The 18,914-nt window shown below is 38.2% G+C and overlaps 1 protein-coding gene across 1 annotated transcript in view; it reads left to right on the top strand.

Moving 5' to 3' along the window:
• Lancl3 (LanC like 3) overlaps positions 1-18,914 on the top strand; it is an 88,394-nt gene that overhangs the window by 57,799 nt on the left and 11,681 nt on the right. Inside the window, exons 2-3 of the mRNA XM_048336134.1 lie at positions 15,180-15,303; positions 18,204-18,401. Coding sequence (XP_048192091.1) covers positions 15,180-15,303; positions 18,204-18,401 — 322 coding nt within the window. The remainder of the gene's footprint in view (positions 1-15,179; positions 15,304-18,203; positions 18,402-18,914) is intronic.

Genomic DNA, 18,914 nt, shown 5'->3' with positions numbered 1-18,914 from the left:
CCACTTAATTATGACTAAAGCAGCTGTTTACTTATTTCCTGTGGACATACTTAAAATTCTACTGAATGCCTTCAGTCAAACATTGGAATCTGTGAATGGGTTTCATTTCCTGTTAAACTTTTCCTAGGCAAATGAGATATAGCACTTGATTCACTTAATACTGATTTCTTTATAGAGAGCCCCATTAAAATAATAATAACTTATTAGAGACTAGCAAAATAAAATATTTGGGAAAATAAATATGAGGTAGAATATGAACATATTCAGACTATCTCACTAGATCTCCATGATTACAGGGATTTTTCTTTCTTTTGCTCATTGATATTCTTCAGTAGCCATAGCAGGGCTCAGTAAGAATTTGTGTAATAAACCTTTGTCTAAACAGAGTTATAAATCCTGGTTTTTCTAAGAACAAGAAGCGTTCCCAGCTAATTTCACTCAATTTAACCACTTGGACCTTGCAAAAATTCAAATCTAAGATGTAAACTTTGGGGAGCTTCCTGCCCTTAACAAAGGGAAGGTATGAACTAATTCTATTCCTTTCATCTTCTGCCAGAGATAGCTTCTTTGGATTTTCTACTCCTTTCTCTCTTTTCCTTAGGCACAAAATAAAAACTGAAACCAACTTCAATGGCACTGTTGTTCATGGTGACTGCCTGCCCCTCATTAAGAAATCATGGTGGCAGAGCCTTTACCACTTCTTCATGTCATATCTTCTTGTTCAATGTATCACTTATATAGAAAGTGATTCTAAGCTGGGCTCACACCTGCCATCCTAACAACTCAGAAGGCTGAGATCTGAGGATGGAGATTTGAAAGCAATCCAGGCAGAAAATAACCAGCGAAAAGCTAGCAGTGGAGCTATGGCACAAGTGGTAGAGCTTTACCCTTGAGCAAGAAAAGCTAAGTGAGAGAGTAAAGCCCTGAGTTCAAGCCCCACTACTGAAACACATGCAAAAAAGTGATTCTATCTGATCCTAAAGATCCCAAGATAAATGAAACAGAAAAAAAAAAGATCAGAATGATTTTCCTTTCGAATAATGGAATATAGAATATCAGCATAATAAAAAATACTTTGGCTATTATCACAAAGAATGGAATTCTTACTTTACTTAAATCAGTAAGTGAGGAGGAATGAAGTGTGTGTGTGTGTGTGTGTGTGTGTGTGTGTGTGTGTGTGTGTGTGTGTGTTGTCTTGAACCTGAAAAGACCTAGGAAATTACTAGGTCAGTCACCTCATTTTACAGATGAAGACAATATAGTGAAGAGAGTAAATGATTGGCTCGGGGGATACAATGAAAAGCCCAAAGTAAATCTCCCAACCATGGTTAGGATGTGCCCTCACATTCCTCCCTTCCGGTAGCTTTAGTTTTGTTTCATTTTGTGTAACAGAAGCCATCATTCATTGCTAAACAAGTACCTATCACTTCTAAGGAAAGATAAACATTTATTGAAACACTGTACTTATTAAAATGTATATTAAGGTACTAGAAGAAAAAAGAACAAAAATCTAAGCAGTTTTACAGACTACTCTCCCCTTCTGACCTATAGGGCATCCATCACTCCCACAGGCACACATCAAAAAGCATAGCAAAAGAAACCCTTTCAGATGGCTCTGTTCAAAACATCCAGGCAAAAGTGTGATTGAGCTTTAAAATGTCGCAAATTGTTCAGGTATTGTTCATCTAAGACCATTTTCTTTTGTGAATAGTTCTTGAAGATAACAGAATAGGTTGCACATAATACAGTCTCTGAAGTTGAAGGGACAGCACTTCCTGGAAAACAAGATAATTGCTTCTCAGCATGCGTTGCTAAGCCTCCCACAGGTCTCCTTTCTGTCTTCCCCAAGTGGCTTTCAGGGTTTGAAGATCCACTATCATGGTGGCAGATTGGACAGTGTCCATTGTCCCTAACTACATGTGTCACTGTGGACAATGGAAGCAATGGTGACATTGTGTTTTCCATTCTTTTTCTCTGGGCTCTAGGATGGCAATTAATGAGATAAATCAATCACAAATACAGACAGAACTGGAAAAACCGCATTTGAATTTGCCTATTCAGGCAGGCAGCTTCACATTAAAGAGCACCAGAGCTAGAGGTTTCTGTGGAAACAGAGGTGCACATGGGCAAAAATTGCTTTATAGGGAGATGAATGTTTACAGTGTTGTTAGGTTCGTACTCTATTATATCTGCTCAGGTGAGGGAAGTTTGGCTGTTAGTAACCTCATGAATAATGCCTTCTTATTGTAAAGGTGATGTACAAAGGGGTCACAGTTTACATAAGTCAGGTAATAAGTACATTTCTTTTTTAATCAGTGTACCCTCATTTTCTGCCAGTTTTCCCCTCTCTCTTCCTCCCCACCAAGTTGTATAGTTCATATCTAACACAGTGTCTAGTGGGTATCACTGCTGAAGTGGTGTTTACCCTTTGTCCCACCATTTCTGTGATTTCCCTTTTCCTCCTCAAATCAAATAAAGTTACATAGAAAACAATGGGTACAGAAATAAAAACAGGGACAAAAGTGGTTGGGGAAGAACTACAAACCAGGCACTGGTGGCTCTTGCCTATAATCCTGGCTACTCATGAGGCTGAGTTCTGAGGACCATGGTTCAAAGCCAGCACAGCAGAAATGACCCTGTGAGACTCTTATCTCCAAAACCGGAAGTGGTGCTGTTGCTCAAGTGGTAGAGCACAAAGGGGCTCAGGGACCAAGTCCGGAGTTCAGCCCCACAACCGACAAAAAAAAAAAAAAAGAAAAAAGAAACCTCAAACAGTACAAACAACAACAACAACAACAACAACAAAAAACCCTCTTGTTACTCCTAAGAATATTTCTCCTCAGAATATCCTCCTTTAGTCTCACTGTGTGAATGTTTAGAGTCTGTTTCATTACTCATGTTCAAGTATAATTTTTTTCTCTTATTACCCATTGCGTTTACTTGTAGATTTGTAGGCACATTTATTTACTACAAATGAGGGAAACCATGCCATCTGTGTTTCTCTGGAACTGGCTTACTTTGCATAATATAATTTTTTCCAAGACTTTCTATTTCCTTATGAATAGGGCAATGTCATTCTTTCTGATGGAAGCATAGAATTCATTTATATCATACTCTTGATCCATTCGTCCACTGAGGGGGTATCTGTGTTGATTCCATATCTTAGCTATGGTAAACAGTGCTGTAATGAGCATGGTTGTGCAATTGCTTTAGTGTAGCCTGGTTTGTAGTCATTTGGATAAATGCCCAGGTGTGATTGCTGGGTTGTAGGGAAGCTCTATGTTTAGTCTTTGGGGAACCTCCATAGTGTTTTCCTTCCTCGGCTGGCCTCGGGTCATGTTGTTCAGATCTCAGCCTCCTGAGTAGCTAGAATTTATAGGTCTGAGCCAAAGGCACTTGGATCTCCCATGATTTTTGAAAGGTGAACTTATATCCACGTACTTCTTGTAGTGCCTGCTCATGGACTACGTTTTAGGGATTCTGACCCTGCAAATACTGCCTGTCTCCAGGTCCTTCCTTGAAATCTGTGTGAAAACTCATAATTCTTGTATGCCACATGTTTGGAGAAGCAACATCATGTGAATGACACCAAAATTTATCATCCGCTCAGTCAAAAGCTAGGCCTTTTTTCCCTTAATTTTTTCCTTTATTGTCAAAGTGAATTACAGAGGGGTTACAGTTTCATATGTAAGGCAGTGAGTACATTTCTTGTTCAACTTGTTACTGCCTCCCTCACCCCACCCCCGCCACCCCCTCCACCCTTCCCTCCTCGCCATGAGTTTTACAGTTGGTTTACACCAAGTGGTTTTGTAAGTTTTGAAAAGCTAGGCCTTTTTAGATGCCTGAAAAGCTGAACATGAGGAACCCGTTTCCTAGGTGGCCTTTTGTGTGAACATGTCCTTCTTTCCACATACCTTACTTCCCACACTCAGCTCCCTTCTTAATGCCTTTTGTTTGTTTTAGGGTTGTTATGCCAATCCTAGGGCTTGAACTCAGAGTGTAGGCACTGTCCTTGAGCTTTTTTACTCAAGGGTAGTGCTCTACCTCTTGAGCCACAGCTCAAGCTTTTTTATAGTTAATGAAGATAAGAGTTTTATAGCCTTTTCTGCCCAGGACGGGCTTCTCAGCCTCCTGAGTAGCTAGGAAGTAATATCCATTCAATGAGGTTTACTCTTTCATAACCTTGAGCCTGCAGTGGGTGGATTCTGGCCAATTCTTGTGGGGACCTCAAAACAACTTTCCTATTACTCTGATACAAAATGCTTGACTTCTTTTAAATGGCATTTACATATTCATAAACTATATCTTCCTTAGTCTCATTACACAGGCTTTCAGATCAAATTGTAAGTGTTTCAAGTGTTTCTACTCTACATTTGGCTGTTGATTCTTGCTTCAAATCTCAAATCTCACTGATGGCAGCCAGCCATAACCCTGACACTGTCTTGAGTGCTGGGATGCCTTGAAATTTTCTCCACCAGATTAATTAGTCATCCTTACACTCATACACAGTCTCATACACAGCATTAAGGCATGGACAAAATGAGGACAAGTTCTTTGCCAGAATGTGACATGAATGACCTCTACTCCATTTCCTGATAGAGGCCTTGTTCCTATCTTGAACTTTATGGGTAAAGTCTTTACTGTCTTCATTTTTATTGGCATTCTGGTCTTCTGAGCTCCTACTAAAATCATCCATTAACCTCTAAATGAAGCATTCCAGGATTTCTGTAGCCCTTATTTCTGAAAATTTCCAAATGCCTCCCACATACCATTTTAAAGGTTTCTCAATGACATAGTCATGTTTAGTTGCAGTAATAATCCTACTCCTCTAGTAACATTATTTTTCTCTGAGTCAAACTTCTTTTTGTAATAAAACACTTGACAGAACAACTTGGGGGAGGAAAGAGTTATTTTTTCAAGGGCTTCAGTCAATGTTTGCTTGGCTCCATTGCTTCTGGGCCATGGTGGCAGAGCATTATGGCAGGGAGGGTGTAGAGGACATCATGGTGTCCAAGAAGCAAAAAGACAGAGGGAGAGAGAGAGAGAGAGAGAGAGAGAGAGAGAGAGAGAGAGAGAGAGAGAGAGAGAGAGAAAGAGGAGTACAGCATATGTTACAGTCCCCAAATGAAGGCCCTTCAAATGACATACTTCCTCCTTCTAGGCTCTACCTCCTAAATTTTTGAGAATCCTCAAAATAGCACTACTCTCTGGGAACCAAGATTTTTTTTGGGGGGGGGGGGCAGTACTTACCCAAACCATTTGGAAAGGAAACGTAAATTGCTCAAATCTGCCCTAATAGAAAATGGGAAGGCCAAGATTAGGATCCAGTTCTCTAACTCTATACTACATGTTTTTAAAAAGATATTGTGTATGTTCTCTGCATTCAAAAGCCACACTGCCCTGATGCCTCAGAGAACAAAGTGTTTCAAGCCCAGAAGGACGTTAGTTATCTAGTACAGAATGACTTCTAGATGCATTCTTCAGCAATGGCATCACTATCATCTGAGAGCCTGTTAGAAATGCAAAACCTCAGATCCCATTTCATGGCTACAGAGCTAGGATGCCTTAGAACCAGACGCAGAAAGCTGTGTGATAGCCAGCTTCCTAAGTGATTTTTTAGGCACAGTATATGGTAAGAAGCACTAATTTAGTGGACAGATTCTATGCTAGCTCCTTTATTTTACAGATGAGGTAAATAAACTGAAATCTGATGACTTAATTATGGTTTGATGTCAAAATGCAATCTCGGAAGCCAGATCTCCTGATTCCTATTCCCGTACAATTACCCTCCCACAAAATATTGCATTGATGCCTGAGATTAACAACCCTGAATAATACTCAATGAACCTCTTGCCTGACGTAGCATGTCCATTCACACAAGAGTGTACATACACTGTGGCTGTTCTCTTTCCACTCTGACTCACAGCAAAGGCATTTATGTATATCCAAGTCCCTATTTCTTCCTCTTCTTCCTCCTCCTCCTATTATTTTACTCTTCTTTTAAATTTTCACTTATTCACAAGTTCATGGTTATAATTATCAACCTTGACCACTTTGTAATCTCACCTAGGGAGTTTTGAAATTGTCTAGTTGCCAGAATGTCACAAGTTTGGATATGGTCAGCATTTGGGAATTTTTCAAAGCTCCTCTGGTGACTTCTGTGTGCAACCACATGCTGAGAACTGCTTTTTAGTAGGAGTGTCTAAGTATGCAGGTGAGGGAAAGTACCATCATCTTCCTGGGGGAAAGTACCATCTTCTTCCTGGGGGAAAGTACTGTCATCTTCCTTTTGTAAGGCTCTGAAACACTGGATGTCTCAGAGGGAAAAATGAAATCATCTAGTGACATTTTATGTGAAGTAGTTGAAAAGTTATTTTTAAAGGAGTTTTTAAAGCCAGAAGTCAGTCTGCAAGAATGAGGTAAAAACCTGTTTTTCATTTTTGGGTCTCAGTGTCTTCTTGGCTTGTGTATCTTGGCATAAGAAGAAGATAGAGACAGCAATGAAATGGTAGTAAGGACCAAATGTTCATAGCTTAAGTTCACTGCTGAGTTCCTTTAATGGCTAGAGATGTTCATTAACTTGGGAAACCTGCATCCATTCCTCACTGCCCAGCTCATAATGGTTGGGTAGCATCAGGAAAAACAGATGGAATGACTTGTTCATTCTGTACCAGCATGCATGCCCCATTTGGAGGTTAATTAAGAAAATAACAAACCTGGCCACCATTGTCTTAGAGACTGCCCCACTGGGGTGTGTAATTTTGGACATATTTTTCCTGTAAACAATGTATTGGTAGAGAATATCCCATTGTTGCTGCTTTCTGAGCTGGATAACCCAATAATTCATACTGTAGTGTGACATATTGTTGTCTGATAGTCCCCTTAACTGTCTTTAGGAACTTCTTCTAGTTCCTTCAGTCTAATTTCTCACTTTCCCCTAGAGAAATCTGTTACTGAAATTAGCTTCTGTGTTACTGTTACCATAATCCTTTGGTCCTTCAAGTGTGGTTCATGGTCAGCAGTATAAACATCAGCATCATCTAGGGTCTTGTTAGAAGCAGAATCTTGGCTCCATCCTAGACATACAAAATTAGAATCTTCACTTTTATCAAGAGGCTCAAGTGATTTGTATGTACATTGTGGTTTGAAAAGCACTGCTACAACACACAGAGCTATTTCCCAACACCATGCAGCTTTAACTGCTTTCTCTTTCCACTGCTATACTCTACTCACTTCCTACTTACCCTTCAAAGCACAATGTATATTCCTTTTCTTTCTTTCTTTCTTTCTTTCTTTCTTTCTTTCTTTCTTTCTTTCTTTCTTTCTTTATTTATTTATTTATTATCAAACTGATGTACAGAGAGGTTGCAGTTTCATACATTAGGCACTGGATACATTTCTTGTACTGTTTGTTACCTCGTCCCTCATTCTCCCTCCCCCCTCCCCCTTTCCCTTTCCACCCCATGAGTTGTTCAGTTCATTTACACCAAACAGTTTTGAAAGTATTGCTTTTGTAGTTGTTTATCTTTTTTCACCCTGTGTCTCTCGATTTTGGTATTCCCTTTCAGTATCCTAGTTCTAATTCTTTCTAAAATCTCCAGTCATTACTGTTAGGATTTAAAAAAATTCTTTATATTTCGTTACTTAAATGATTTACATGTCCTTTTTAAAAAACTGTTCCTGTCATTTGAACTCATGGCCTGGGCACTGTCTTTGAGCTTTCATGTTTAGGGATAGCACTCTACCACTTTGAGCCACAGCTCTACTTCCAGCCTCCTGAGTAGCTAGGATTATAGTCATGAACCACAACACCAAGCCATCTAATTATTAAGAGTTCACTTTTCCCCCAAAGTGCCAAGAATAGTTTACTTTATCAAGATTGATTTCCTGCTTGGAACTTTTCCTTAGATCTCTTTACTCAGTTCTTTTATTGCTTTCTGAGGTTCCTCCTAAAATCAGCTCCTCCAAGTTAATGTCTTCTCAATGCCTTAGCAAATCTCCTTCCTGAAAAGGCTGGCTCTTCCTAGTAAGCCTAAAAAGAACTATAACTCAAAAGAGAGAAAATGTAAAAATTCTAACCACTTGTGAATTTGACTTTGTACAAAGAAAATGGTTTAAACCAAGTTGCAATAAATAGGGAATTTTAAAAAGAAATTTCTTTTCAAAGATGACTTGTTATTTACTCTACTTCAGTGCCTGCAGGATTAGTTTCCTAGAGTGTGGGATATGCCATTTGCTGGTATCCTTTTTATTGGTATAAATGCTCTGAAGCAAGAGATACAACACTGTGGCTACCATCTTCTGGAGTTCTAGGAAAGAAGGTGCACAAATCCTAACTACTTGTAGATGATCATACCTGAGACTTGGCAAAAGAAAGGTAGTAAGTAAGAGGCAGGAACGCTACACTGTCTTTCCACTTTGGATCTCCTTTCCAAATCAACACTTCCCACCTTAAATAGTATGTATATTTTTTCTACTTATTATTTTGGTGGTACTGGGGTTTGAATTCAATTTGTGGCTCACATCTGTAATCCTAGCTCCTCAAGTGGCTGACAGCAGAAGGATTGTGGTTTGAAGCTAAAGGAGGCAGAAAAGTTTTTAAGACCTTATCTCAGAAATAACCAGCAAAAAATGGGGCTAAAGATATGGCTCATATCGTAGAGCACAACCCTAGGAACCATAAGGCCCTAAGTTTTTTAACACCAGGATTCAAAAACAAACAAACAAACAAAAAAACCAAATAAAACAAAACAATGACAAAAAATAATGTCTATTTCCATTCTGATTCTACATATCTCCCAAGCCTACTGTTACATTGTATTTTATTTAAAGTCCTTTTGTAGCTCAAAGCTATTGTCCAGGGAAATCAAAAGTTGCTTTGGTGTCTTTTGATAGTCAAATAGCATATTTCTTTTTCTGAGCAAAAGCTGGTGCTACTACCAAAACAAAAGGAAAAGGAATTGAGATGAAATAAATTTGGGAGGAACATGCTATCAGATTCTCACTTTCCTACATCTGAGTTTGGTGTAACAATAGAGTGGGTCTGTATTCTATGCAGATGGTCACTCAGGGCATGTTAATGTTACTGGTAGTTGAGTAATCGAGACAACTTAAAGTTGTTAAAGATTCAGGAAGGACTGGCTGTCAGTTTAGATTGGGAACTGTACTACAACATTAAGAACTCATATTCAGTGAACTGCCACTCTAAGAGACCTACTCCCTATATTGTAAAGAAATATTCCCACTTGTTCTACCTACTTAAAAATAGTTGAGGAGGTTTACGACAAACATGTAAGTACATTTAAGCAATAAATAAGGCTGCAGAGAAAAATGCTTATAATAAAACCTCTAGGCATGGACATAGCAATTGAAAGGAAGAAGAAAGAGGGTCTTGAGCTCATTGTCAGTCTGGGCTACATAGTGAGATGCTGCCTCAAAAAATAGAGAAAAAATAAAGAAAGAAAGGAAGAAAGAAAGAAAGAAAGAAAGAGAGAGAGAGAAAGAAAGAAAGAAAGAAAGAAAGACAAAGAGGAAGGAGGAAAGAAAAAAGAACAAAGAAAGTAAACATGAAAGAACTCTAGAAGTAAAACCCACTAGAATAACCAGAGTTGCTGAAACTAAATAATTGTTCATTTACTTTCAAGTTTGCATTAAAATTCTAGCTGTTCTTCTATCATGAAAACAAACAAACAAATACCAATTTGTGAGGTAGACTATGAGAGGAGCTGATCATTCAGTCTTTTGTATACTGGTGCTAGAAAACTGTGAGCTGTATCTTAATAGCAACCTTGTAAAAAAAATTCCTTCTAGTATCTCCTTTCTATAGAAGCCAAAGATGTGATAAAACCATAAGTAGAAAAATATGTGGAAAGTCAGATTTATATAGTTCAGATATACAGTGTTGTTAGGTCTGACTTAAAATTGAGAAATTTTAAGAATTTATGGATAATAATTTTAAGCTAGTGTTTCTCAAACCTCAATATACATGCACAGCCCCTGGTAATCTTGTGAAAATTCTATTTCTAAACCAGTAGGTCTGTGTTAGAGCTTGGGTATTTACCTTTCTACCAGGTTCCTAGGGCATAGCCAGGCTTCTGATCTACAGACTGCACTTTGAGGAACAGATACTACTCAGATCTCAGATATTTCAAATGAGATTTTGACACACATTTGAGGACAGATCTTCCAAGACTAGAGTCCTTATTATGTATCTTAATTGCAGACATCTTTGTGATTTGGGGCTGAAAGGATCTAACATGGAAGGCAGTGAAATTGGTGGGTTTATGTGGATGGAAGAGGAATGAGAACAGAAATGGATAGTTTTATCTCCGTGCCAGAGAGAGAGAGAGAGAGAGAGACAGAGAGACAGAGAGACAGAGAGACAGAGAGACAGAGAGACAGAGAGGAGAAGAAGGAAGGAAGGAAGGAAGGAAGGAAGGAAGGAAGGAAGGAAAAAGAGGGAGGGAAGGAAAAGGAAAGAAATAAATCTCTGAGACTTTCTCAAGTGTGTGAAGTAAAGGGAAGACGGGAGGAATAACAATGTGTCTTGTAGAAATTTGACAGGAAGTCCTAAGGGAGTAGCCCCAAGCTGCTAGTAAAGCTGAAAGGACCAGCTATCTACCTGTCTCTAATTTTTTTCAATATCATTGTTTTCCCTATTGTTTCTGCCACAGTCATCCTAACCTTTCACTTTTGGGTGGCTTGTTCAGTCATTCTCCCTCATATCTCCTGCTAACTCCCACTAAACTCCAGTTTGCACAGGGTGCCGAGCTCTGTTTCCTGACCTGCCATTAGCATCCGTGGTGATTGATGACAGCTTCTATTATTTTGAACATGCATTTAAAATTGCTGCTGAAAGGAATTTGATCAGCAGTTGTATGCCTTGGAACAGTGGTACATCCAGGACTTGCATGGCATTATCCATAGAATCAATCAATGCTGATGGTGGAAGGGTGGAGAAATGTGACACCTAGAAAAGGAGATATAGGTAGCAAAGACTGCCATTTCATGGAGCCTGTGCACAGGGAGACGTACCCCAGGAAGGGGTCTGCAGCAGATGCCAGTATTTTGTGACTTCCATTTATTCAATTCCTTAATGAAGGTCATCTCTTCTATACGTGGAGATGATTCAGTCATAGCATAGCCTTCAGGCAGGACCAGTAAACATAGCACTTGCTTTATAATAATTGCTTTTTCATTTCCTCATACTCAGAGACCATTCCACTAGGAATGTTTCACAAGATCAGTGAAGGGAATCCATTAAACTAATAGAACCATTTAAATCAAGCCACCACAGACCTGCTTTGTTTTTTCACTTATGTCATTTTAATTCAGTAGAAAGAGAAATTCAAAGAACCTACTCAAACCAAAAGACTGACATATTACAGGTTTTTTGGTGCTGCAAACACAGGAGATGGGATATGGACTTATTTTGGTAAAGACCTGCTGGACAGGAAACCCCTTTGCTACCTCTAGCCACTCTTCCTCTGCTACACAGTTACTAAAGCTGTGGGACAAGGTAACAAACTGTACAAGAAATGTATCCAGTGCCTAACGTATGAAACTGTAACTTTTCTGTACATCAGTTTGATAATAAAAATTTGAAAAAAAAAATAAAGCTGTGGCCACATTCCCAGTACTGTGGCCTCAGAGTATTTTGAAAGCACAGGGGCCATGTTCTTGGAGGGAGGGAGTGTGCTCATGCGCTATGTCCCTGAAAGCTTGGAACAGGGAACGGAGAAAGCAGACAAGGACAAAATCCATCTAGTACCCTAGCATCTCATCTCCTTTCTTTTTTCTCTTTACTCTGTTCAGAGAGAAAAAGAAGGGCACATTTTCAGTGTTCCCTCCTGCAACAGACATTTAATAAGCACTATTTTCAGTTCTTATTTCCTGATCAATACACTCAAGGGTAGGTCTTGTCTGTTTCCAGAGATAAAGAACTGCATGCATAGCCAATCTCTATCCAGGCAAACAAGTGCTGCTTTCTCTTTGTTTTTCACAGTGTTTTTGAGAGATAAGGGGAAACCACGAAAACGTGATGCATGACCAGAGAGGGCTTTCAAATAATATTTTATAAATTCATTCCCTGTTCTGAGCTGTGGATTAGGAGTGGAAATAATTGGGAGGGCACCACATATAATACAAGCTGTTTTTTTCCCCTGGGTTAAAAACAAGCAGGCAAATACATATGAACACAAAAATATGAATAAATGTTCAACCAAGGAAAGAATAACTGAATTTTGAATTATGGATACAAAAGTCAGAGAGCAAAAATTTTAGTAATTCAAATAAGTCCTGAAAATTCAGTGACTGGTTTCCTACCAGAAAAAAAAGGCCTCTGTCATATGGATTCAAGTCAATATTGGGAAGATAGGACCTGTATAGAGCCCAATAGCAAAGTAAATTTCCAAAAAGATGTGGGATGGAACTAGAATAGCATCCTATTAAGTTCTTGCCTTTCAAGGCTCCTTGGTGAGTGTTTGGTGAGAGATTCAGGATGGAGGAGTTAACTTCAGATTACTGATATAATATTTTCTAGTGTAGAAATACTAGTAAATAAGTTGCTCTAATAAAGCCAGAGTATTTTTTATAGTAAATGAAGATTGTAGTATCAATTTGAATGGGTGTGGAGTAGTTACTAGACTGAAGAAGGACCTGGGACTGACTTGCTGTGACAGAGAAAGATATATAGGAACACAGGGTCTTCGGGGATGGCAAGCAGAAAAGGAAAGATAAATTTAAGAGACGGATATAGGTAGTTAATAAACAGATAATTTAAATGGAAAGTCATGACATAATTGTATCTGAATAGGTAAAAAACTGAGAAGAAAGTAAAATCTTAGTGAAAACTGAGCAGTGTTCTGTTGTCCATATTACATAATCAATATTACTTTTTCTTTCCATCTCAGGTTCCTTGATTTTCATTGCTCAGTCTGTATCTCATATCTACCAATAGATAGTCAATTCCCTATAGAAGGCAAATGTTCTGTTCCTTCCAGAATTTTCCTACAACACCTAGTGTGGGGCCTTATGAGAAGAGTAGCTCAATAACTGGTAATTAGCAAAGTTAATTTTCTTCTTTGTTTTAGACAAGGAGTCTCACTATGTAGTACAAGCTGGCCTTGAACTCACAATCTTCCTTTTTCAGATGATTTACAGGACTGAACCACCATACCTAACAACAATTTCCTATTGAAATACTTATTTTTCTAAATTAGTGCTAGATTTGAGTATATCAAAACTGGGCTGTATTTTACCTTACTACTATATAAATCAGAGGATTGAGTTATGACTTAACTAATTAGGACCTAATTTCAAAAGGAATTAGTGGGTCTAATGCCACGTTTCAGGCAGGAAAGTGAAGTATGTTCATCTTCAGAAAGAAGCCAAAATCTAGTGGACATTAGGAAGATCGCCTTCCTAACAACAGATGTCTTGTCTATCATATTCATTGTCATATTTTCAGCATCTGGAACAGATATTTAAGGCTAGACTGAAATGGAGTAGTGTCTTAATAAATACCTGTGGAAAGAAGAAAAGGAAGGGGGTAGAGAATAAAGAATGGGGAGGGCTTCTGTTTTTAAAATTATTTTTACTGTTATTGTAAAGGTGATGTACAGAGGGGTTACAGTTACATAAGTCAGATAAGAGTATATTTCTTTTTGGACAATGTTACCCCTTCCCTTGAAAATGCTCATTTTTTTTTGTTTTCTTTAACGAGTCCTGGGGCTTGAACTCAGGGCATGAGCAATGTCCCTGGCTTCTTTTGCTCAAGGCTAGCACTCTACTACTTGAGCCACAGCACCACTTCTGGCTTTTTCTATATATATGTGGTGCTGAGGAATCGAAACCAGGGCTTCATGTACTCGAGGCAAGCACTCTACGACTAGGCCATATTCCCAGCCCCTTTCCTTGCTTTTTGTATCACCTAACCTGGCAGTTATTTAGTCACTCATCTATTTCCAATGACGACCTCAGAACCTCTTGTTCTATGTTAGGCAGTAGAGATACCAAAATGATGAGATCCTACAGTCTTTGCTCTCAAAAAATAGTACATCTACCTGGTTACGTCTGTAAGATAGACTTAACTGATAGCTAGGTCTCTAGTGAGCTAGAGACCTAATGCAGCTGGAGGTAAATACTTCACTAGGGCATGGGGCCTGGTGTTACCCTGAGCATGCCAAAAGGAGCATCCAATCTGCCCTGAGGAAAGGCAGGAAGCAGAAAACAGTGCAAATCTGAGCAGAATCTTAATAAACTCTATTATGCTTTAAAGGCTTGGGAACATTTTAATATCTATACTCCTAAAACTGATTGCAGATAGATTGAACTAAATGGGGAAGACTGCATATTCTTGCATTTTAGCCAATCTCTATTCAGAGTCATTTTGATGTTAGAAGTAGTTTTGTCTTAGCTCTACTGGAGTGTGGCTAGTTTCAGGGAATGCAAATGGCTGCTGTGAATTAGTCATGCTGCAGCTTGTCAAAGAATTATGGCTTTATAAGCACAGTCTAAATGTCATAAATTGAAGGTCTGGTGTCTGAGCCAAACTCACACTATAGCATATATTAGAAATAACAGCTTTGTTGAGTACAGTCCATTAGCACCACTATTTGTTCTTTTCTGAGCAAAAAAATCTTGTTCTTGTGACAGGAATTAATGATCTAGCAGCTGTAAAGTGGCCTTTACATTTTGTAACACACTATAGCATTAAAGATCTGTGTTTCCCCTCAAAACCAACAAATATTCTGAAAAGGATAGATAAACCTAACAACAATGAACAAATTAGTGGCAAAAACAAATTACAGTTAGTTGCATTAATTTATCTATAGGAAAGGAGGCTAAGGACATGCTAATAGACTTTTTTGTTCCATTGCTGGGACTTGAATCCAGGGCCTAGATGCGATCCCTGAGCTTTTCCCACTCAACACTAGCACTGTGTCACTTGAGTCACAGCTCCACTTCTGTTGTTTTTATGGTTAATTGGAGATTGTCTTTTGGACTTTCCTTGGTAGGCTGGCTTTGGCCCTCAGATCTCAGCCTCCTGAGTGGCTAGAATTATAGGTATGAGCTATTGGCTTCCAGCTGCTGATAGACATCTTAAGCAAGAAAATATAATGTTTAGGGGCAGATGATGGATTCTACTTTGACTTTTGCTTCTTGATTTCCTTATTCAGGTGCTGACTCCAGCACAGATCAAATCAATTTGCCAGGCAATTCTGGACTCTGGGAAGCAGTATGCTATTAAGAAGAGGAAACCATTCCCTCTGATGTATTCTTACTATGGAACTGAATACTTGGGTGAGTGAAAGTGTTGACAAAGGCCAGTAGCTGGGTACAGCCTCTAATGTTAACCTTAGGTAAAAAAAAATGGAAGTTTCTGTTGCTGTTACAGGCCATTACTATTCATTTGCAATAAATATTAAAACATCGTGTAAAAACAAATACTGAGAAACATTTTAATTCATAATTTAATATTTGCTTTTATAATCTGCCTGGCAGAAATGTAGTACTTTTAATAACTTCCACCAAAGACTAAAATCCTTACTGTCAATTGAAAACTCATCAGCCTATTTTCTTTTTCTACTTAAGGAGTCTCATTGTGTCTCCCTGACCGCCTTAACTCAAGTGGTCATCTTGTCATGTCTTTCTGAATAGCTGGGACTATGGCCATGCATTACTGTGCCAAGCCTAATTTTGTTGAAATATGTTGAACAATTTTCACATTGGTTTTAAGTAGTGTCTGTGCATAGGGGAAGAGGGTTTAGTCACTAATATTTTTCAGTTTTCATTAGTAATGAATGAACAACAAACTACTGAAAAGCAGTGACTTATTTCAAGCTCTGATCCATATAAACTAGTTCCTACCATTCTGAGTCCTTGCATGCCTGAGCAAGATTTGCAAGGCTCTTTGTAGACCACATACCTCTTTCTCCATATTCAAAATTATCTTTTCTGTATCGTTTCTGTCCAGCATAGTTTTCCACACAAAAAGCCACTCTATATCTTTACATATCTGTGTAGCTTCTTTTTTCCCAGAATGCCTTATGTTCTCCCAAGTCCTCATCTAACTGTAATACCCAGACCTCAGCTGTTCAACAAAACCACACAATCTACTAATACATTTTCTGTACCTTAGGAAAATGAAGTGTTGAACCTTTTTCTAGGTGAACTTATTCACCTGTTTCAGGTTTTTCCCTGAAGCAAATTGGGTAATATCATGTCACTCTGCCCATATGTTATTTGGAGCCCTCTTCCCATAACACTATAATTAGTAGTTTACCTGTCAACTGCCTCAGGAGACTGTGTATACCTTCAGAATGGGGACTTACAGTCATTCAGCTTTGTGATCCTTTGGACTTTTGCCATAAAGCCTGCATGTAATGAAGGTGCCCAAATGAATGAATGAATGAATGAATGAATGAATGAATGAATGAACAGCTAATGAGCAACATTAATGGAAGTTAAAAAAAAAAAACCCTTTATGTTCCTGTATAACTTTCCCTGGAATCAGACCCTAGGCCAAGGAATTGTGTGTGAAGGATTTATTTGAAAGGTGATCCCAGAAAGTATTTATAGAGGAGTGAGAAAATGAGAGTTATTTGGTTCCATTTTAACATATGTATATTGAGTATTGTGATTATTCAATCACCTTTCCTCTCTCTATTTGTCTTTTCCCTTCCCATTAGGTCCCACTTCCCTCACAAAAAACATGTTTCAGGGTGTTTTTTCTTTTTATTGTTATTGTAAAGGTGATCTACAGGGAGTTTAGTTTCATAAGTCACTTTTTCAATGAAGAATTTAGCAGTGAATATTCTATTTATTCTTTGTGGGCTAGGCCATAGTCTCTGTCACAAGTATATCTCTGCCATTAGAGCATAAAATCAGCAACAGGTCATATGCAAATGAATGACTATGGCATTGTTCCAATAGAACTTTATGTACAGAAACAGGCAGTAGACTAGATTTGGTCTACTAGCCTAGATTTTTGGTAACTTATTTGTGAAAGTAGTATATTTTTTCAAGTAATATTGTGACTTCTTTATTGGCAGTGTTAGAGTTTGAACTCAGGCCACTTGAATCATACTTCCAGGCCCTTTTTGCTTTCATTGTTATTACACTTATACCTTGTATGACATGGATTATGATCCTCCTACTTATACTTTACAATTAACTGGCATGATAAGTGTGTGTCCCACAGTGTTTTTTTATTGGTGGAGGTAGAATCTCAGGAACATCTTCCCTGAGTTGCCTCTGAACCATTATCCTCCCTATCTGAGCTTTCAAAATAGATAGGACTGCAATCTTGAGCCACCATGCCCATATATTTTTAAAAATATTACACCATCTTACTTTGTCTTATTCTTCTTAAAATTAATACAGATTAATTGCATAAAGGAAAGTGTTTCATTTTGACATTCCTTACATGCATATACGATACTTAGGTCATATTCATCTCCTTTATTATGCTTTTTATTCCCTCCCATTCCTCCTTTGAAAACATAAATTTAATGGAGTTTATTATGGAATTTTCATGTGTGTGCCTAAAATGCACACCAATCATATTCAACCCCAATCATCCTTTTCTCCATTTGTGCTGATCCCCCTAAAATAGTCCCCCTTGTACATTACTGTCCTGTTTGTTTTAGATCTAGATACTTCATGTGACACTAAACACATGATATTTGTCTTTCTGAATCTGGCTTATTTCTTACTATGATGCTCTCCAGGTTCATTCAATTTCCTGAAAATGGAATCATTTAATTTTTGTTTAAAAATATCTTATATTTGTTAAACAGGGAGATATTTTATTATAATATTTCCATACATGATAACAATATATTTCAATCAATCTCTCCCTTGTATCACTCTCCCTTCCCTCTTTCCTTACTTCCCAAAATAATTTCAACAGGTTTCTTTGTTTGATTTTCATAGTTTCAGACAATTTATTATGACTCTATTCTTCATTTTAACATCCTTTTCAGCCCAACTCCCTCCCATCAGTACCCACTCATCAATAGAGCCTATTTCTCTTCTTTATGGGTGAATAATATCCACTGTATACACATACACATGCCACATTTTCTTTGTCTATTTATCACCTGAGTCATTCATTTTATCCTATGATTGCCTTTTCACTAAACTAAACTGGCTCTTCTCTCTAATTATCTGTGTAAATCATGCTTTATTTTTCCTTCCAGGGGCAGCTCATGGACTGTCATCCATTCTCCAAATGCTTCTTTCTTACCATGAGCACCTCAAACCCTCAGATCGGGAGCTGGTGTGGCAGAGTGTGGACTTCCTCATGGAACAAGAACAGAACTGTAATTGGCCACCTGAGCTTGGAGAGACCATTGAGAGAGAAAACGAGCTGGTCCACTGGTGCCATGGAGCTCCAGGTCTCATGCACACTGTTGTCTGAAAACAGGGCTTTTCATCTAGTTTAGCCAAAAGGAGGTTTATTACACCATCCTAGGACATTGCTACATGAAATAACAAGACCATTATGATAATTTACAAGCAAAACTGTCTGGACTTTTTAAGTATTTCTGAAATTATATATATATATATATGTATATGTATATCACAATACATATCTATACATATGTTAGAATGGCACTGTCCAATGGAAGAGCAATATGAGACAGATATGTAATCACAATCTTTAGAACCAGGTAGGGTAGCTTATTAGGTGCATATCATGCTGAAAGGTCTGGGTTCAATTCTCAGCCCCAAATCAGTTTTCACAGCTTATTTTTTAAAAAGTAAAAGACAAACCCTGATGGTGGCTCATATCTGTAATCTTAGCTACTCAGAAAGCTGAGATCTGAGGGCTTTGGTTCAAAGCCAGCCCGGACAGCAAAGTATGGAGAATCTTCTCTGCAATTCACCACCAAGAAGCCATTAGTGGA

Source organism: Perognathus longimembris, chromosome 28, assembly GCF_023159225.1.
Source record: "Perognathus longimembris pacificus isolate PPM17 chromosome 28, ASM2315922v1, whole genome shotgun sequence".
NCBI lineage: Eukaryota > Metazoa > Chordata > Mammalia > Rodentia > Heteromyidae > Perognathus > Perognathus longimembris.
This window is presented reverse-complemented; position numbering and strand designations above follow the sequence as displayed.